This window comes from Aspergillus udagawae (genome assembly GCF_001078395.1).
Source record: "Aspergillus udagawae IFM 46973 DNA, scaffold_5, whole genome shotgun sequence".
NCBI classification, from domain to species: Eukaryota; Fungi; Ascomycota; class Eurotiomycetes; order Eurotiales; family Aspergillaceae; genus Aspergillus; species Aspergillus udagawae.
The window spans coordinates 2,148,924-2,162,016 of record NW_025091268.1 but is presented as its reverse complement, the minus strand read 5'-3'; the positions used below and the strand labels follow the sequence as shown (position 1 = coordinate 2,162,016).

Below are 13,093 nucleotides of genomic sequence, written 5' to 3'. Positions count from 1 at the left end.
TGTTCTTGAGACGCGCTGGAATTATCGATACGGGAAAAGGAAGGAAGAAGAGAAACACAGGGAGTGAAGTCGGTATACTATACAGGAAGATGTCTATTATACAAGCAATGGGTCCGGCGAACGTGATGATAAAAGGTCGTTAAAATGATACATTATGGAGCCCCAGGGCGTTGAGAAGGGTCCAAGATTCGGGGTATCATGTTCGTCTAGACCAAGTCGTTGCAATATCGTCTCAATTTTAAGCAGACGCCACGGCGCCATCTTGGCTCATGGGGTCGCTCGCAGGCTCACTTGAGGCATTCATAGAGAGCTTTCGGACTTCCCAGCCGTCGGAATCCGCCCAATCCTTCTTCTCGCCGAGCAGACAGATGGATTGCCGAGAACCTTCAACCAGGAACTTCTGAGCGGCTTCATTGACATCCTTTGCAGTGACGTCTAGCACTTGCTCTCGCCAACGTTGGTCCATTTCATGTGTAACACCACTCATGAAATACCTGGCACCCTCCTCATCAACACTCACAGGAGCATCAAGTCCTTGAAAGATGCCCAACTTGGCCTCAGCAAGTTCTCGGTCTGACCAGGCACGGTCCCGAGCAAAGATCCCGCTGTTCTGGAAGACTTTGAGACTGTTCACTGGGTTGGGATCCCGGTAGCTAGTAAAGGCGAAGAATCCCTTGATCGGGCCGTTGCTGGCCCCGGCGCCATACGCGCCTCCCTTCTCTCGGATTTCAGGGTGAAGGTATTTGTGGGTCAGAAGTTGAGAAAGGACGCTGAGGGGCGCACTGGAGGGATCAATGAAAGGGACCGTCTGCATGGCAAGTCCAGAGTAGTAGACCTTGTAAGGCAGGTCGTAGAACACCCTATTGGCTACCGAATTCACGCCAGAAAGCTCAAGCGGCGACGTGGGTGACCTGTTGCGAGGCAGTCCTGCCAGCCATTTCTGGAGCACATTCTCGTTTTGTGATGCACTGCTGGGCTCACAAACCATGCGAACACGGAGGCCAGAGCCTTTGGAAATAGCAAATGACTGAATCAGCCGAAGTTTATCAATCAGCTCACCAAGACGTTCGTGTGAGGTCTCAGCGTCGCGAAGGAGGTTAGCCGTAGCCTGCAATTGCGCTAGGCCAGAGTGCTGCTCCTGAACCCAAAAGCTCCGGGATAGACCAGCAGCTGCGGCATTCAGCGCGTATCGATGACCCGACCCGGCAACAGCATCCAAAGCTCCGTTGGTGGTCATGCGCAGCAATTCTTGAATCATGGCGGGCGCATGAGGGCTGGTGAAATCTGTCTCAGTGACGAGTGTAGTGAGAATCTGCAGCATATCTGGGATGTTGCTGTCCAGAGCATATCCTGAAAACTGCAGGCCCTCTCTAAATTTACCTAACTCCGTAGGAGAAGATGTGTGAAGAGTGGATGTTGTGATTCCGCCGGTCTTCAACTTGATCAGGTCTTCCCACTGTTCCATGGATTTGTCCGGAGTGCCTAGTCGCATGATACAATCGTTGAACAGCGGCAATAGCAATCGCAGGTCATCTGGGAGCTCCTCGAAAGAATTCAAAGCTTGGAAATAGGTGAGTCCATTTGTTGGGGCTTCGCGCCAGACGACGTCTGTACCGTCTACCTCGGACTCCCGCACGGGTTTGCGTTCCTTTTCCCTGGAGATATCCTCAACGCGAAGAGAGGGTAAGCAGCTCAAATCGGCGTTCTGCGCCTCTTCCTGAATCTTGAGCAATTGAAGCTCTTCTTCAGCAAGCGCGGAGACAGCCTGCTCAACCGAGCCATGACGCTCAACGAGCTGACTGAGCTTCTTTTCCTTACGCACCATTTCCTGATCATCGAGATCTTTGTTAAACGAGGGAGTCCCCACCATCGTAAACGTGAGACACTTATCGTTCATAAGATATTTTTGCATCAATGACTCAAGGTAGCCTCCTTGTTCGTATCTTTTCTTGAACTCATCGATGACTTCATTCCAAGACAATTCCTTCATAGGGTTCGAACCATTGAACCAGGATGAAAGAGTTTTCTCCATGACACCAATACCGAAGTTAGCCGTCTTGTGTCTCAACGCGAGTTCCAGCTGATGAAGAAAGCCTTGGACCTTCTCATCATTGAAGCCGGAAGAAAGAGACTCCCGGAAAACCCTTTGAGTAGTTGTCTTGACCTTTGGTGCGTCCGCCTCGCTCACGCCGGTAAGACCGACTGAAAAGATCGGCACTCTACCAGAAGAATCAAGGCCTGTGTTGGGAGTAAAAGAAGACCCTAACCCACTCTCGATCAACGCACGATACATTGGCGAACCATAGCCATCGAGGAGCAAGGAAGACAGAATTCCAACCGAGAACGTCTCGACGACGTCCGTCGTATCGCCCATGTACCAAGAGGTCGAGGTCTTGAACTGCTTGTCCTCGCCGGCAAATGTGTCGATAGGTCCGGGAACAGTGACATTCACGGGACCGCGACTCAAGTCCAAGGGCAACTTGACATCTCTGTCCGCTTGTCCCTTGTCAAAGCCATCCAGCACCTCACCGATCTGCCTCAAGTGTCCGCTCAAAGGCATGTCCCCGTATGTCAAAATCTTGGCGTTACTGGGATGGTAATTCCGCTTGGAGAAGTCCACCAGCTGCTGGTGCGTCAAATCGGTGATATATTGAGGGTCTCCACCAGAGTTATTCAGCGCCGGAAAGATGCTTTCACGATATTTGATGTAGTAGAGATAATTGGCGTCCGATATCTGTCCCTTCATTTCGTTGTAGACGACTCCTTTGAAAAGCACATCGTCTGACTGCAGGCTTCCTTTAACTTGCTCTCCCTGGGCTAGAATGGGGCGAGGGTCCTCTGGTCCCAGCCGCCATCCCTCTTGCCTGAAGTCTTCTTCTTTCAGCAATGGGTGCAGTGTAGCGTCCAAATAAACTGAAAGCAGGTTCTGAAAGTCCTGTTGATTTGTTGTGGCGAAGGGATATGTGGTGTGGTCGGCGGAGGTGAAAGCATTCATAAAATTCGACAATGATCGGGGAAGCATTTTGAAGAACGGGTCGCGAATTGGGTATCTAGAATGTCGAAGCATATCAGCAATGAGTCCATCTCAAGGCACACTTATACTTGCGCAAGAGTCGGACCGAAGCTTTCTCACTTTTCACTTCCACATAACGTGGTATGCTCCAAGATATGTGGTACACCAGTCGCATCTGGGGGGTTCGTCTTAAAACCAATACCGAAGACATTGTTCTTATCCTCCCGGGCAACATGAAGGTAATCTGCATCTGTCTTGTCGTGCTTTAACCGCACTGCCGTAAGGTGCAACTCTGGTACATGTTTCTTCTCCTGGACAGTGAACCCGTGGAGTTTCTCTCCGACATTTGGAAAACTGTCCAAGCTAGTGACGGTCGACGCAGCTCTTCGAGATTGACTCCATGGCGTGAGTGTGTTGCTGACTCTCAGCAACCGACCGCAGACGGGCTGCCGAGAGACGGGTATTCGGCATTTGCATTTACCTGCCCCTGAGAAAGAGCGCAACATGGCGTGGACAACCTGGAAAGGAGAGAGACCGCCTGGCTGCAGCAGTCGATAGGATCGTGAAGCTTTCTGTCTTCTAGGAATTGCTACCCCAACTATGGTACCGAGACAAGAGGGTCGAATAAGGGTGCAGCAAAAGTGTCTCAATCACTTTGATCCGATCAAGGACACATCTGACTGGACAGTCGGCGGCGTCTGAAAGAACGGTAGAAAATGTCCAAACAGATATATCGATGTAGGTGAAATCGAAGGACATGATGGCGGACCAGGCAGTGGTACTTTGGCCGATGCCAAGATTGCAGATTTCAAATCGGGTTAGTGCCGGTCAAGTGCGCATCCCCTCCTCTTACCTACGCTCACGACTGGATTCAATTCGATCCATTCTCCCCGGCAAGGTCCTCGAAGCTTCTGTTCTGTGTGTCTGTCTTTCATCTGGCAGACCTACTCTCATTCTCCGGAAGCCCCCGCAGTCTATTCTCTTGCTTGAAAGTCTTCGATCGTCTTGCAGAACTTGGTTGCAAAGGATTGTGGAGATCCAATCCACCGAGTTCTGCGAGTCTTAAAAGACAAGGCCATCTAGGTTCTCCGCTAGTATAGGTACTCTGTGGGTTTTCGACTTCGATTAGACTAGAGCTTCGATCATACTTCTTGGGAAGTCCTGTCTTACATTCGTGGTGTTCCCGCCTCCGCAGCCCTGTACCAAAAAAGCCACCCATTTTAACGGTCTACCGCTTCTCGCCAACCTTGCCGTCTTCGCAATTTTCGGCATCCGTGGATTGGCCACGCGACCACCGCCAACGAATCCGCAAATCGCACCCAATATTCGGCACTGTTCCTGCAGGAATCGAGGGTCATGTCGTCTGCAGCAATGTCGAAGAAGAACAAGGGGAAGAAGATGGCAGACCCCAACGAGACGTCTAAGCTACTTGCTGCCAAAATCTCTCAGCTGGAGCAAGATGCTGCTGGGGAGAAAGATCAAGAACAAGAGATCGGTTCGTTATGCGGCCTTTTCCTGGCAGAAAATCCCCTTGCAGCTTAGATTTTCGATCGCCGCTACATACTTGTTAAGCGGTTGACACTAACCGGTCGACAGAGCGTGAGGTCAAGAAGGCTACCAGAGATTTGAACCAATTGCTCAGCAACATCGAGTCCCCCATGACCAGACTGGAGACCGTGCACAAGAAGTACACCGAACTGTTGGCGGACATGAAGAAGCTGGATCGCGACTATGCCAAAAGCAAAAAGCGGGCCGATCAACTCCAGAAGGACCAGGACAAGGGCAAGTCGGAATTGAACAAGACTGTCACCATGAAAGATAAACTGGAGAAACTCTGTCGAGAGCTCACCAAAGAGAACAAGAAGGTCAAGGTGGGTTGATTCGGACTCGACGGAATTGTCTATTTCAGCTACAAGAGCGTTGGTCTGACAGGCGCATGTTCGACAGGACGAAAACAAAAAACTAGAGGAAACCGAGAAAAAGGCGCGGCTGATTGTGAATGAACGGCTTGACTCTCTGTTGTACGACATCCAAGATGTCATGGCAGCAAAGGGCAGCCCTCGCAACGAAAAGCTGGATATCGACTTGGACGAGGCGTAAGTCCATTGTCAATACGGACCATCGATTCAAGCGCTGACATTAGCATTACAGCCTGCGCGCCAAAATTAAGACCATTGGCGAAAAGTTCGAAATGCGAGAATTGCATTATAAAGCGCTCTTGCGCAGCAAAGATGCCGAGATACAGTGTCTGACTGCCAAGTACGAAGAACAGCGCCGCGCTGCTGAAAACGAAGCGGCCCGTTGTCGTGCGCTCAGTTCGCAGGTGTCTACTTTTTCGCATACCGAAGCCGAGTTGCGCAGCCAGCTGAATATCTACGTTGAGAAGTTCAAGCAGGTATGTTTCGGCGTCCATTGCGCGGCCTGTCACGTCTGTTACAATAGCAGGTAATAATAATGTTACAGGTGGAGGATACGCTCAATAACAGTAACGAACTGTTCCTGACATTCCGCAAAGAGATGGAGGAAATGTCGAAGAAAACCAAACGGTTAGAGAAGGAGAACCTGACACTCACCCGCAAGCACGACCAAACGAACCGAAACATACTAGAGATGGCCGAGGAACGCACGCGAAATCACGAAGAGTTGGAAAAGTGGCGAAAGAAGAGTCAACACCTTGAAGCGCTTTGCCGGCGAATGCAGGCCCAGGGCCGTGGGCAGGGTCTCGCAGCCGAGTTGAACGGAGACGACGAGGGAACAGAGAGCGAGTACGACGAGGACTACGAAGACGATGAAGACGACGAGGGCATCAGCGACGACGAGTACGAGTTGGACAATCCGGATCACGACATCAACGGCGGCCGTAGCGCTCCCCAGCCGACGGAGAAGCCTGTCTTTGGACCGCCCCCGCCGCCTAACCTCTTGGAAGCGCGAGCGAATGGAAACAAAGCCATGATCAACGGATGCCACTAATGGATCTTGGTTCTGGCTAATACCTGCTGCCTCGCGTTTACCTCGTATTTCAAGAGTCTCATAGCGGCCTATGCATAGAAGGGCGTATATCGGTTGAGAGATGCTTGTCGACCCGATTGGATGTGACTCGATTCGCTGTGAGTAATCGGTTTGAGTCGCGCATATCAGGAAAGGACATGTAGCAGCAAGCCTGTCGCTCCTGAAGGTTTCTGTCATAGTTCAAGCCAGAGAAATGGAGACACTCTTTGTGGGATTTCTGCTTGAGTGAGCCTCTCTTCTGGTGTTGCCGAAGTAGTCTCAAGTATACCACAACGCATGTTCCCTCGTCCACGAGGTTTTTCATTTCGCCCGTCGCACCCGTTCTGTTTTGTTGCACATGTTCCTGTACTTGTACATGCCGAATGAACAAAAACCCTATTGATAGCTTCAGGCAATCATGAAATTCATTTTTACACCATAGCCGATTTCGAAAAGGCAACTAAACTACGGAGTACATACAGCCAAAGAAATCATAGCTTGCTTGACGGTCCGGTGGTATACGACGCTCCTAGCTTCAACAGGTCGGCGGCATCCTGGACCATCTCGCGCACAATGTCACCTGCAGGCTTGATCTCTGTGATGCTAGCGGAGACATCGCCCATGAGGAAAGGCATATCGACCTCCTTCTCGTTCTCCAGGTCATGCATCATAGGGACGATGCCCTTGGCCGTCAGCTCGGCGATCTCCTGGGGCCGCTTCTCCCAGTCCTTGATGTAATCATTCGGCAGCATCCGCAGCGGCCGTCCGGTCACGACAAGCGTCCGCTGCGTCTCGCCGTACCGGGCCCTGACCACGGCCTCCTTGTGCATCCGGCTAGCACCACTCTCCTCGGACGCCACGAACCGCGTACCCACCCAGACCCCGGACGCACCCAGCATCAGCGACGCCGCCAGGCTGCGACCGTCGTTGATGCCGCCCGCTGCGACAACCAGCGCCGGCTGACCCGTCAGCGGGCTCTTGTACCGCTTGGCGACGTCCACGACCGCCGGCACGAGGACGGAGAAGGGGATGTTGCCTGTATGCCCGCCACCCTCCCCACCCTGCGCACAGACAATGTCCACACCGCGCTGCAACGCCTTCTCCGCGTGTCTCGGGGCCCCGACCATATTCATGACCAGGATACCGGCATCGTGGAGCCGCTTGATGGTGCGCTCGGGCGGCACGCCCACGGCAGACACGAAGAGCCTGGCTCCGTGCGAGATAACAACCTCGATCAGCTCGTCGAGCTGGCCGTGTGTGTAATCATGGTTCGTGACGCGGGCGCCGCCGCCGACCTGCGGCAGGGCCAGGTCCACGCCGAAAGGGAGAGACTTGTCGCGCAGCAGCGATTTGAGCTCCGTGAGCATCTCCGAGAGCTGCTCGGGGGTGTAGCCCAGCCCGCCGATGGTTCCTAGCCCGCCTGCGTTGGAGACGGCAGCGGCGAGGGGAGCGCCGGATGCACGAGCCATGCCTGCCAGCAGGATGGGGTGCTGGATGTTGAGGAGAGAGCAGAGGGGTGTGTGGACGGACATTTTGTAGCTTAGATAATAGACTAGTGGGATATCAAGTCGCCTTCAAAATCGGTGTGCGTTGTCTTGTATCATCCCTATTCTTCACAGCTATCGTACTGAGTGAAGGACAGAACTGTGGTAAGAATGTGTCTAGAAATTGAGAAGGAAATAGTTAGGGTGAGACGGTTTAACAGATCTTTGAAGGGACCAAGTAGACAGAGAGGTCGTATTAGTTTGCATTATTGACCACCTATATACAGAGATGGCTCTCATGAGCCCCAGAATTTATGCGCACATAACCAACAACAGAGCAGGAGATGAAGCTGTTGTGCCTGTGTGAATGCGGGGAAGCGGAGGCCCCGAGCAGCCGGACCGAGGCAGCGCTCACAAGCTGCCGTGCGTCAATAATTCAACCATCTACCATCTACCTCTACCATCTCTGCGTTTTCATTACTTCATATAGCCAATATGTGGACAAAGACGCTAGGTTAGTGGTGCTGCTTCGTTCCTTGTATCATCGACGGAATGTGGAGTCCGCCGGTAACTCGTGGGTCGGATGATTTGCCTGGCCCTCAAGCTCATGCGCGGGATTGCGGCCGTCAAGTTCACTGACCATCAGGCTATTACTTTTATAAGGTGTGACGGGGACCACTTGCGGCCCGTGAAGAACTGGTTGACGTTTCGTTCGGCGACTGAAAAGCCACCACACCAAGAAAGCGATGAGGGCTACTCCAGCCACGCCGCCGACTACGCCTCCCGCAATGGCTCCTGTGTTTGTTTTCGAGGACGCCCCGGGGGGTTGAGTCGATGTGTGTGTTGGCGATGCCGAGGACGTAGAGCTCGTCGACGGCGTGGATGTTACGGGGGAAGTCGATGTGGCAACCGATGCTGGAACGCTACGTTAGTTCAGCTGAAGATTCTGGGTGCTTTTTACAGCCCACGTACCCTTCCCCGAGGAGACAATCGGCAACAGAGTCTCGGAGCTCTCGAATTTATACCCCGGCAACGCGCAACCATCACTCTGCGAATCGGTCCCGAAGGCTGTTGTTCCCTTCTCACAGCAAAAGTATCCGTAAAAATTGTACAAATCCCACGTCTCATTGGCGCATTTTGGTTTCTTCACAAGCACCTGTGTGCAGTTTGCGGCGGATGGACAGCAGTTCACATTGTACTGGCTTGGGCAGTATGAGCCCCCGGGGCAGCAGGCTCGAAATGGTTGAAGGGTGGTGCCACAGTCCACCTCTGTGTCGAGACAGGTGCCATTCTTGCGGAGCGCAAACCCCGCGGGACCGTCTAATATGCCAGACATTGACTGTGGATTCCCCGTAGACTTACCGTGAGGGCGTAGAGGCAACGACAATACCAAAGGAGAATGTTGGCCAGCATAAAATACTTGGAAGCTTCGAAGGTTACCGCAGAGGATAATGCACGAGAGTCAATGGGATAAACAGACTTCCGCCCCCAAATTCGAAAGTAATTGGAGATTTTGCAAAATCGCTTCTGAGGCGCAGGGGCTTCAGGGAACATCAATTGGACCATCAGGGGCTTACAGGGATAATGTGCACACAGCACACCCCATTGGATCAATTGTAAACGCCTGTCTCTCGGCCCGCATTCTATCATATTGCGATTCGCGGCTGGGCTGCACGAATCGCGAATACAGAAATAATCTGCGTCAGCACTAGAAAATCCCAGGAGGAGAAATACAACTGTCCAATCGTATACGCATTGTCCGCCGTACGAGTCAGTCTATCCACTTCAGTTGCTGCCATAGAGCAGAATCCACTTGATACTAGACTGGGACGGGAGGGATCGGCGTCGTTGATCGCGGCGCCCAACTCTTAGCTACTGGGAGCCCCGATCAATCAGACAGCAGTTGATCGCGTGCTTGAGGGAACAGATATCCGATATGTAGCCTGCATACTCATGGAGGTAGACATAAGAGGGGCACTATTTGTGAACGATTGATTTGACCTGAGCATCTATTCTATTTCATAGTCACAAGTGCCACAAGGCCCACAAACCGAAACAGGCTAATGTAGCTAAGCGCCATGTATCCGTCGCGTCTCTACTTCCTTCAGAAGCAGCCGTTTGTGTAGGTACCACCATCACCCGTGTCCTGGTCACAGTCCCGGTGACCACGACAACGTTCGTCGAAGGTCTGGGAAACTCCATCAGCAAACCCGCCTAGGGATCAAAACGAGCAGACATACCCAAATATTGCTGACGAGTTCCTCATGGCCACTGGGGCTTGCCTCAGTTCGTGCGTTGTCTCTCGGGTGATGATCGTTGTGGTGATCGTCTTGTAGGCCTCTGGATGGGAGGTCTCTGTTGGTCGCGCTTCGTTGGCAACGGGACCTGGAGGAGGCTGATACCCAACTGCACCTTGGGGAGCAGTTATCAGCGATCCCGGAAGGCTTCGTCCGAACAATCGCGTCGATAAACCGCGCGGGAGGAAGTCGAGATTGAAGGCCGTCGCGAAGAGGCACGTCAGCAGACTGACGGCAAGGAAATTGCCTAGAATACGGAGGGAAGACGGTAGGATCTTCATCCTGATGCAGTTGTCGTGAAGATGGATCTGGAGACGTCTGGTGTTTCCAACGCGTCTGGAAACCGTGAGGACGGCCTGGGGAGATCAACCCTCAGGCCAGCCACGGATGGGAGGACCAAATATGGGCTGCCTAATGTTTTGAAGTCTGCCATACTCATGGAAGACATGCAGATGCACGTATGAGAGATGAGTAGATCCATTCTCGAGTTCTCGACTATGTCATTCGAATGGATTTTCTCAATCGACAAGAATGAACGGATCCAAGCGCGAGCGAGCAGACCTATCAGAGAAGGAGACATCTGGTGACGCCAAACAATCAAAGCCTCGTGCATTCGATTGACTTGACGCAATCCACTCATGGAAGATGTGGTATGTGGAATGGGGATCGGAATGCGTTCGTGGCCTTCGGGCTAGATAGTCAACAACCATCTAGTCTCCTGTACCTCTCTAGGTCCATTCAAGACGTTTAAACACGGATGTTATTCTCGTGAATGACCTCATCACCACTGCAGATCAAAAGCTCGGTCTTCTAGATTCTGTCAGAGAGATCTTAACCGTTGTCGGCCGACACATCGGTTGTGGTTCAAGCCAGCATTCTTCAGTGACACAAGCCCGTTTTTCGCCGAAACAGCCAGCATATCGCAGAAGAAAGCATGAGACTGAGAATCTATAGCTGCTCTTTTTTTCTGGCAGCCTGTCTCAGAGTAATCTCTGCCATTCTTGATGGAGTACCAAGATCATTCGCAACGATGATCGGAGCCGTCAAGTCATCAATCGACTAGGATTCTAGCATTTTCAAAGTCATTCTAAACGTTGAGAGCGCACTTAGGAAATGCTCTCCTAGAATTCCAACAAGCAACTGTCTCCCCTGTTCCAGGGAGACTACAGAATGAGATGTGAGCACTTGGAGTCTTGAGGTTTGTTGTAGGAGTGGTACCTAGTTCTGCCCAATGCGGTATTGTAATTACACTGTCGGGGAAACGCCAAAAGACGCGTGATTCGCGTAGTACAGCGGCGTCAAAGAAAGTCAACCGAACAATGACGAAGCTCCGCTTCAACTTCGTCAATTACAAGCTCTTTGGGGCATAGCAAAAAGAATCATCTCATTTTCCATTGCTCAGGGGGAGCACCTTGGAAGATAAGAGATCTGCTCACAACAATGGCTACCAACACAGCGGAGGACGTATTTTTGCAACCCCCAAGGTCTGCTCTTCCGCATATCTCTTCTCAATGCTCAAGTGGATAATATCATTCTGACAGTCGCTCGATGCAGGGATGAACAGTTCTCGCCTGTGTATCGCGAAATCTCCCACTACAACCCACTTCATACCTTCAAACTCCCCTCTGGCGAATCAAGACATTACCAGCAACAATATGGCGACATGTACTTCTTGCGACTCGCACGACTGAAACCTGTGGTGGAAGAGGTTGGAAAGGACGCATGGGAAGGATTCAGTGTAAGACAACCTCGTCGATGCCGGCCACTTGATCGTCTTTTTCTAACCCTTGTCGACGGCCAATAGATCGCTGGAGAACGCGCTCGTCGCGTAGAGCGAGTGCTCGATGTCCGACAAGGCGAGCTTTGCTGGGTTGCTGGGACGGTCTACATGGACATGCCCCTGAAGCCGAATATCCTCGACGATCTTTCTAAAGAGGTTCGAACATCCTCGTCTGCCGTGCCTACCGGCATCCGCTGATACCTCCTAGAGTCACACCCTAGCCCCTCCGCCCCGTCGCACTTACCAAGATCCCGCTCATCCGGAATTGACTCAAATCATGTTGGAAGACGAGTCGGGCCGCCTGCGATTAGCAGGGAATCTTCTGAGGTCAACTCAACTCGCGACAGGAGCCATCATAGCGGTACTGGGGACGGAAAATGCGAATGGTGATTTTGAAACGATCGATATCAGAGTGCCTGACCTGCCTCCGCAGCCGCGGCGGTGGGAGCGGGACGAAGACAAAACGGGCGGAAAAGAGGCGCGCAAGGGCAAGATTGCTTTTGTGAGCGGTCTCGGGATAACGGGCACATCGAGTGATACTCTTGCACTGGAACTTCTGACAGACTATCTTCTGGGGTATACAGGGTCGGATGCGTCCTCTATCACACGGCTTATCATTGCCGGAAACTCACTGGGGGCCAGTGTGATGGCTGAGGCAGCATCGACAGGCACGGAGACGGGAGCGGCGGGGAAGAAGAAGATGGCCCCGAGAAAGTATGGATACGACGCCTCTGCATACAACGCCTCACCCATCACACAACTAGACAACTTCCTGGCGGAGATCCTGCCGAGCATACCTGTGACTCTCATGCCGGGCGAGAGTGATCCGGCGAACTTTGCACTCCCTCAGCAGGGGATCCACCGAGCGATGTTTCCACGAGCCAGAGCATACTGTGCTCCACCTCCGTCGGGGGAGGAAGCTCCCGAGCCAGGCTGGTTCGACAGCGTCACAAACCCGTGGGAGGGAGACGTCGAAGGATGGCGGCTGTGGGGAAGCAGTGGACAGAACGTGGATGATGTCCTCCGGTATCTGGACTTTGCAGACAGTGATGCGCTAGACGCCGGTGATGGGGACATCGAGGCCAGGATGAGAATCATGGAGGCCATGCTACGGTGGAGGTGTGGAGTTCCCACCGCCCCCGATACAATATGTACGTTTGTTTGTGCTGCGGATCTTGATTCAGAGCTGATTATTCTACAGGGTCCTATCCTTTCCAGACAAACGACCCCTTCGTAATGCAGTCCTGTCCGCACATCTTCTTCACTGGCAATCAGCCACGGTTCAAGACGGCGGTGCTGGAAGGCGACTCTCCCCTTAGGCTTAACGGAGCTGACACAGAGATGACCGACACGGCCGATAATACGGGTGCGCGTGTGCGTCTGTTGTCGATTCCCAAATTCAAGGAGACGGGGGAGTTGATTCTCGTTGACAGCGAGACATTGGAGGTCGAGGTGGTGAGATTCGGTGCTTTTTCAGGAAAGCAAGAGAAGCAGTAATACCATCAATAGAAGACCACAATGAGCAAGCTAT

At 52.5% G+C, this 13,093-nt stretch overlaps 6 protein-coding genes across 6 annotated transcripts; 2 read left to right on the top strand and 4 right to left on the bottom strand.

Annotated features, from left to right (window-relative positions):
* Positions 1-238: 238 nt before the first annotated feature.
* Positions 239-3,519, bottom strand: cym1 (pitrilysin family metalloprotease cym1; the record flags this gene model as incomplete). The annotated part of the gene is made up of 2 exons (XM_043292459.1): positions 239-3,050; positions 3,134-3,519. 2 exons carry the CDS (start codon positions 3,517-3,519, stop codon positions 239-241), a joined length of 3,198 nt encoding a protein of 1,065 aa, XP_043148394.1.
* An 850-nt stretch (positions 3,520-4,369) lies between these two features.
* On the top strand, positions 4,370-5,983 carry Aud_007568 (taxilin; the record flags this gene model as incomplete). The annotated part of the gene is made up of 5 exons (XM_043292458.1): positions 4,370-4,508; positions 4,610-4,884; positions 4,961-5,109; positions 5,165-5,408; positions 5,477-5,983. 5 exons carry the CDS (start codon positions 4,370-4,372, stop codon positions 5,981-5,983), a joined length of 1,314 nt encoding a protein of 437 aa, XP_043148393.1.
* Positions 5,984-6,492: 509 nt separating this feature from the next.
* Aud_007567 (NAD(P)H-dependent flavin oxidoreductase) lies at positions 6,493-7,533 on the bottom strand (the record flags this gene model as incomplete). Its single annotated transcript, XM_043292457.1, has 1 exon — positions 6,493-7,533. The coding sequence occupies one exon, from the start codon at positions 7,531-7,533 to the stop codon at positions 6,493-6,495; it is 1,041 nt and encodes a 346-aa protein (XP_043148392.1).
* A 493-nt stretch (positions 7,534-8,026) lies between these two features.
* On the bottom strand, positions 8,027-8,821 carry Aud_007566 (uncharacterized protein; the record flags this gene model as incomplete). The annotated part of the gene is made up of 2 exons (XM_043292456.1): positions 8,027-8,400; positions 8,458-8,821. The coding sequence occupies 2 exons, from the start codon at positions 8,819-8,821 to the stop codon at positions 8,027-8,029; spliced, it is 738 nt and encodes a 245-aa protein (XP_043148391.1).
* Positions 8,822-9,510: 689 nt separating this feature from the next.
* Positions 9,511-10,063, bottom strand: Aud_007565 (uncharacterized protein; the record flags this gene model as incomplete). The annotated part of the gene is made up of 2 exons (XM_043292455.1): positions 9,511-9,673; positions 9,726-10,063. The coding sequence occupies 2 exons, from the start codon at positions 10,061-10,063 to the stop codon at positions 9,511-9,513; spliced, it is 501 nt and encodes a 166-aa protein (XP_043148390.1).
* Positions 10,064-11,222: 1,159 nt separating this feature from the next.
* Aud_007564 (DNA-directed DNA polymerase delta subunit POL31) lies at positions 11,223-13,059 on the top strand (the record flags this gene model as incomplete). Its single annotated transcript, XM_043292454.1, has 5 exons — positions 11,223-11,266; positions 11,337-11,520; positions 11,587-11,718; positions 11,771-12,713; positions 12,764-13,059. The coding sequence occupies 5 exons, from the start codon at positions 11,223-11,225 to the stop codon at positions 13,057-13,059; spliced, it is 1,599 nt and encodes a 532-aa protein (XP_043148389.1).
* Between the last annotated feature and the right edge of the window lie 34 nt (positions 13,060-13,093).